The sequence below is a fragment of the Austrofundulus limnaeus genome, unplaced genomic scaffold, assembly GCF_001266775.1.
Source record: "Austrofundulus limnaeus strain Quisiro unplaced genomic scaffold, Austrofundulus_limnaeus-1.0 Scaffold23, whole genome shotgun sequence".
In the NCBI taxonomy this organism is placed as follows: Eukaryota; Metazoa; Chordata; class Actinopteri; order Cyprinodontiformes; family Rivulidae; genus Austrofundulus; species Austrofundulus limnaeus.
Window position 1 is genome coordinate 1,724,512 of NW_013952425.1, and position 6,052 is coordinate 1,730,563.

At 37.6% G+C, this 6,052-nt stretch overlaps 1 protein-coding gene across 5 annotated transcripts in view; it reads right to left on the minus strand.

The window, feature by feature from the left end:
- The window catches only part of kcnip4a (potassium voltage-gated channel interacting protein 4a), a 154,754-nt gene that overhangs the window by 48,658 nt on the left and 100,044 nt on the right, over nucleotides 1-6,052 (minus strand). The window contains exon 1 of one of the 5 annotated variants that reach the window (XM_014004361.1): nucleotides 4,542-4,787. The exons of the other annotated variants lie outside the window; for them this stretch is intronic. Coding sequence (XP_013859815.1) covers nucleotides 4,542-4,650 — 109 coding nt within the window. The 5' untranslated portion in view covers nucleotides 4,651-4,787. Of the gene's footprint in view, nucleotides 1-4,541; nucleotides 4,788-6,052 lie in introns of those variants that run through there. 5 annotated transcript variants of the gene reach the window in all.

Sequence of the window (6,052 nt, forward strand, 5' to 3'; positions counted from 1 at the left end):
GCATCATGCAGGTCACTGGGAGGCGCAGCAGCGTGGGTTCAGCTCCTGATAACCTCAGCAGGACATCTGCATCTCAACCAATCACTCACATTTTTTTCCAGGCTCGATCTAATTCTTTCTTTTCAACTTGGATTTCTTCCTGGGTCTTCTTCTGTTTCCCTGTGTTGGGTTTCAGAACAGGCTCCAATCCAGGTTGTAAGGTGTAGGTTGTTGGAGGGGTCAGCTTCACTGAGCTAGCTTACTGTTTGAACGAGAGCGCGCTACCTCGGCTGCGCGGCGTGCGCGCTGCGCGGGCAGCGACGGGGGTGGGCAAGAACAGCTCGTGCATGAGACAAACCTCACTTTTGATTGGCTGTTCGTCTCCAAGTCGGAGAGATTTTAACAGAGGGCAGAGGGACCACCGAGAGGAGCCAGAGGACTTTTTCCCCCCTTTTTTCCCCCAGAGATTATCTGTCTAATATCAATCTGTCAGGACATCGTGACAGTTTTAACAAATAAAGTATGTTAAAAATATATATTTTAAAAAGTTACAGACTGCAGCTTTAAGCGATTTAGAAATCAGAATAAAAATCATTAATATACACAAGAAATCAGTCCAAAGACTGATCCCTTGTGGTACTCCACAACTAATATCATATACAGCACATTTATTGTTAACCTCAGCAAACTGCTTTCAGTCCTTCAGGTAATTCTGTTTAATTCAGYGAATCGAGACTCAAACCAGGTGACGCCCTCAGTCTTCTTGTTTAAAACAGTTGCTCTTCTAATCCTCACTTACTGTCCTAACTGTATGTTTTTGTTTTTTCAATATCCTGCAGCCTTTGTTGGTGAGAAACTAATAATGTCATGCATATGGCCCAACAGTTTCAACCTCTTATACAAATGCTCCTGCAGGAAAATCCTAAAACCTCCAGTTGTTTCAGACATGCTCACTAGTTGCTCTCTTATTGCTGTGATTAATGACACAGTAAGCCTTGTAGAAACATCTTTAACAAGGTTTAACTTAATGAAAAGTTATAAAACACCAACTGCTTTAATATCTACCTCAGACTTCTATTACCAGTTATTACAAATTGCTGTTTTTTTAAAACCCCRTCCTTGAATAATGTTTAGAAAGTAATATCAAAGCAGCATGGTGTGCATTACCAAAGTTATGAATAGGAATCAGGCTACAAATATTAAAAAGAGACAGATCGGTCTAATAAAGTCTAATTAAAGGAGCRCTGCAGTGATTCATTTTGTCATGCTGATTAACTCGCTTGATTCAAAAAGCTTCCTTATTATCTCCTCAGTTCTACATTCCAGACATTAATGACCGTTGAGGTGCATCTATTAGGAGTCGCATCATACCTGTAATTTTATACTTGCTCTGAATGAGCAACAACATTTTGTTCAATCAKATCTCTCAGATGTGTGAGGAAATCACTCACGTTATCAGCAGGTTTTTATAAATTTAGCATGTTGGTGACTTCAAACCTGATTAGATAAATGATGCATCAGCATTTTACAATTCAGGTTTTTGTTCAAGATTATTAAGCACAGGGGGGCTCAATCATTTACCACCAAGGTTTAAACAGAGTTATAATCTTTTTGAAATCATTACTCTATGGTCTCTTTGTTTTTGTCTTGACTGAATGATTTAACAAAGCCAGAACGTTCAGCTGTAATATCAAGACATATTCTGTCATTTTGAGTCAGATTTGATTGTTGCAAAAACAGTTGAGTCGGCATCTTTTGAGAAAAGTCATGTTTTTTTAGGGCTATGAAATTAATCGCGTCAACTCTGATTAATTTTAGTGCTGCTGCATGTGCATAGATTAATTTTAATCGTGATTAATCATGATTAAAATTTACAATCACTTTAGTATGGCTGAATATATAGGTTTGTATATTGCAATGCACTCAGTGCATGCCAGGTCGTGTTTGTAAATGAGAAGTGGTTCTCGAACAGTTTACCTGGATAAATAAAGGTTAAATTAAAAAAAAACTCCATGTGTAACACATTATGTACAGTTTATTTCTTTTTTGTCTTCTTATGGCTTATTTTATTTTATTCATTTATGTTTTGCTGACAACTGTGACCTTAGTATCTATCTTTCATTCCTCATGTAGTTCTCATTTGGAATGAAAATGCTTGAATTCTTGATTTAACCTCATTATTCTGCACAAAATTTATCTGGCTCAAATATGTTTGGAGCATTTTTAGGTCCTGTTTTACATACAAAAAAATCATGTCTAAGCATCAATTTTGTTTTCTAAATAAAAACATTAAAACCTAATTAATAACTCAAGTAATTTATTTTATCAWTATGCAATAGACATGTATATGAAATTTAAGATTAATCATGATTAATTCACAGCTACTTTGGGGTTAATCATATTAAAAGTATTAATCATCTGACAGCGCTAGTTTTTTTTCTCAGAAGCTAAGAAAATCATTGTTTGATTAAAGATTTCAGAAAATTGCAATATGAGATTTTTTTAAAAAAGTCATTTTCAGTGGTACTAATTTCTACAAAAATTATATAAGTCTTTTTCTCTGCTGCCTTGGCTGTCATTATTAAAGCTTYGTACTTTATTTTAGTGCATGTGTTCATATTTTATGTTAGATTCTGTCAGTGTCAGGTTTCAGTACAGAGCAGTAAAATGTATTTTTTATTGGGCAACATTAATAAATATATTAGTTTTTAATGCATGTTTTTGGCATTTCAGTCTAATGCAAATTTTACATCTGTCTTATGGCTTTACTAAAAAAGTGATCTAAACTGAATGTAACACCACCTTATTAGTATTTTATGTATTTATTATATTTTCGAAGCCAAACCAGACTAGACAGGCAGTTGGTGTCACATAGAGCTGGCTGTGAGCTTTACTACCCTCTGCTGGCACATCTAACATTGAAAAGATGATTTTTAAGCTCTGCAATAGTTAAATGGGACCAGCATAGCCAGTGGAAACTAAGAACTTGTCCTCAAGTCTCATAATATAAATTAAATATTTAATCCAGAGATAAAACTTCAGTGTTTAAACTAATCAGTCACTTTGTGGCTTCTAAAGATGGTAATTTAGATGTGATAACACAACGACAGTGCAGTTTTGATCTTTTTTTAACTACTTGTTCCAGTGTGAGAGTGGATAAAAGTCACACCTGTAGCAGGGTAATTTGCTGGTCCTGTCAGCTGTGAACTGGTGTCACACCACTAAAGAGGAGCACACACAACAAAAAGAGCCAGTTTACGTCAGGCTGTGTTTCATGTCTATTTTTATCCAAAAAGTCATTGAGGAAAAGAAAACCACAAAGTAATGGACAACTACGAGTTTGTGGAGAACACAGTAACACATTCTCATGTCAAATGTCAAAAAAATCTTTGTATTAAAATAAACACTTTGTAAATTAAAAAGTGAAAGCATTGAAATAAAATGGAGCCAAATGTTAAAAATCTGTACAATCAAAACATTAACGCCTCATCTTGAAATATTTTTCTTTGACGTTTTAATTTACTCAATGTTTATTTTTAGYGGAAGCACTAAAAAAATTTCAATTTACAGAAAAAAAAGTGACACCAACTTCCTGTGTTGTGTGTGTTTGGAGGAGGTTTGTGTGAAAGCCCAGCCGTGAGGCAAACAGCTTGGCAGCCTGAACTGAAAGCAGATCTTGTAAATAACAGGTGGTCTTCAGAACCGGAGAGACCCAAATACTAAATATTAGATTCCCATGTTTGTGAGAAAGATTCGGTGTGGCACCTCGACAAACCTCCAGTGTGCGCAGCTTGGGTTACTGCTCCCTGCTAAGCTACACAGAAAAGAGAGACACCAAAACAAACTGTTCAAGGCGYCGCTTACAGTTACTGTGCTCTGTATATACAGGCATAAACAAACTACTTTAACTTCTCCACAACTTTGTTTAAACTTTTAACCCTTAATATGAGAAATAACACAGAAGGCACTGCTTCAAATTAAAGAAAGAGGCGCCAGCTTTGTGTCTGTTTAGGTTCCAGCTGCTGCAGGACATTTGGTCCTCAGCTGACTGACTCTGATTTGAATAAACAAGTTACCCAACCCACAGATGATGCAAACATGTGAAGAATTCAACTTTATTTAAATAAGCAGCCGACAAGTGGAGCTGGAGAGAAGTTAAAACACGAGGCTGAAATAATGGGGAGCAATAAGCAGCAGAAGGTCAAATCCTCAYTCGTGGTCGTGTTTGTAATGCATGAGTCATCTAACTGCTGAGTCAGGTGACTCAGAGGTACAAAATTTAATTAGATTAAAATTACCCCCTTAGATTTACTTCAGCTTAATGACTAACAGAGTTAAAAACTAGTAAAAAACTGTAAAATGCATGAAACGTTTACAGACTTAATCCCAACTAAAACTCATATTTACATCTTCAAAGTAGTGACACCTAATGAATCAAAAGGCAGATTTAATTAGATTGGCTCACTGAAACATTTTAAACAAGTTCAAATCAGTCGCCTGCACAAATACCCTGATCTGCAACAAGTAGCCGACAGAAACAAGTCCCAAAAGTGTTCCCTTACCGTCATAGCCGGCTTCCAACAAGCCAAACTGCTCCAGCACCTTGACAAACAGGACAACAACTACCAGCACGGCGATCATTTCCAGTCCTTCCAAGTTCATAGTAAACATGTCGCACGGGTCACACGCTGCCCATGGCAGACCACTGCAAGCCTCAGCGTGCGGCTCTGTCAGCGGGCCATTTAACTCCACTTAAGAGCCCTGCATCTGGGGCTCTGATTAGAAACCGGCACAAGTCAGAGAGGGAGYGAGTGGGAGAGAGGGAGGGGGGATGGAGTGGTGAGGATAAAAGACAAGGGGGCCGTGAGGAGAGAGGGGATACAAGGTGAGGAAGAAGGGAAAAGGAATGAAACTAATCTCAGTGAGAACAGATACTGGACCCTAATGATGGATGAAGGTGGGCTGATGTTCCCTGTAGCGCCACCATGAGTTAAAACAACAAGATGCAGAAAGATTCATCACTGGTTTTGTGAGTTAAAGAGAAGGTTCCAACCTTTAACCAAAGATGATTCTGGAATTATATTTAGAAACTTTAGCTTCTGTTAGTTAAACTTGTGACAATCTGTGTACAAATTGTTTTTTCCATTTCAAAATAAATGCTTTCAAACAATAAAATCTGAAAAGCCACCCGACAATTCATTTCTTTTTTTCGCTCTTTTTATTTTGAAACGGACAAACCAAAGAAAGAATCGGTTTTCACTCTGTAAAAAACGCAGAACGGGCTTGAAGCTCCTCAAAGAGGATTYAGGATGACTGACTGGTTGAAAATGTCAGCTCAAGAAATGACCCAGTTGTGGAGCCTCATTCTCTTCAGCCTTAAAGGAAAGAGGAAGAGGTCAGAGAGAAGGGTGGGGAGGGAAAAAAGAAAGCCTTGAAGGCTCTGAGGGGAATGTGATCAAGTCAGCAGCAGGTTGCTGTTACAAACAGTCTAGATATCATTTGTACCTTTTTATTTTTAACAAAGTTACTAAACGTTACAAACTCTATCATTTACCATAACATGAAAAAGCAACAGGGTGCAGCCTGTCCAGTCTTGATCTCTAACCTTAAAACAAAACCAGATGGTTCCAGTTTCCACTGCCTTTAAATGAACTTTATTTAAAAGAATGTACSTTCCATTTTTTTCCCCCAAGAGCTWAAATGCTARATGTTTTTAACGCAGAGCCACGCCTACTTCTCCAGGACAAAGCAAAGACAAAAAGATGATCTTTATTTTTTTTCTGATGCTTTGTGCGACGACAATTAGAAAATGTCACACTGCAGTTTGTAATTAAAAGATTCTCATTAAAAAAGGTCTCTTGCATTGTTGCTCAGAGGAGGAGATGATCCTCTGCATTAAGGCACTCAAACATGGTTAGAATGCTGTTTAACTGTGGAAACGTCTGTTCAGGGCTTCCTGTTAGGCACTGAATTCATGCAACTATTCAGTTTTTTTTTTCATTTATTCATAAAAAAACGAAGATGACGTGCGCTGTGTGTGTGTGTGTGTGTGTGTGTGTGTGTGTGTGTGTGT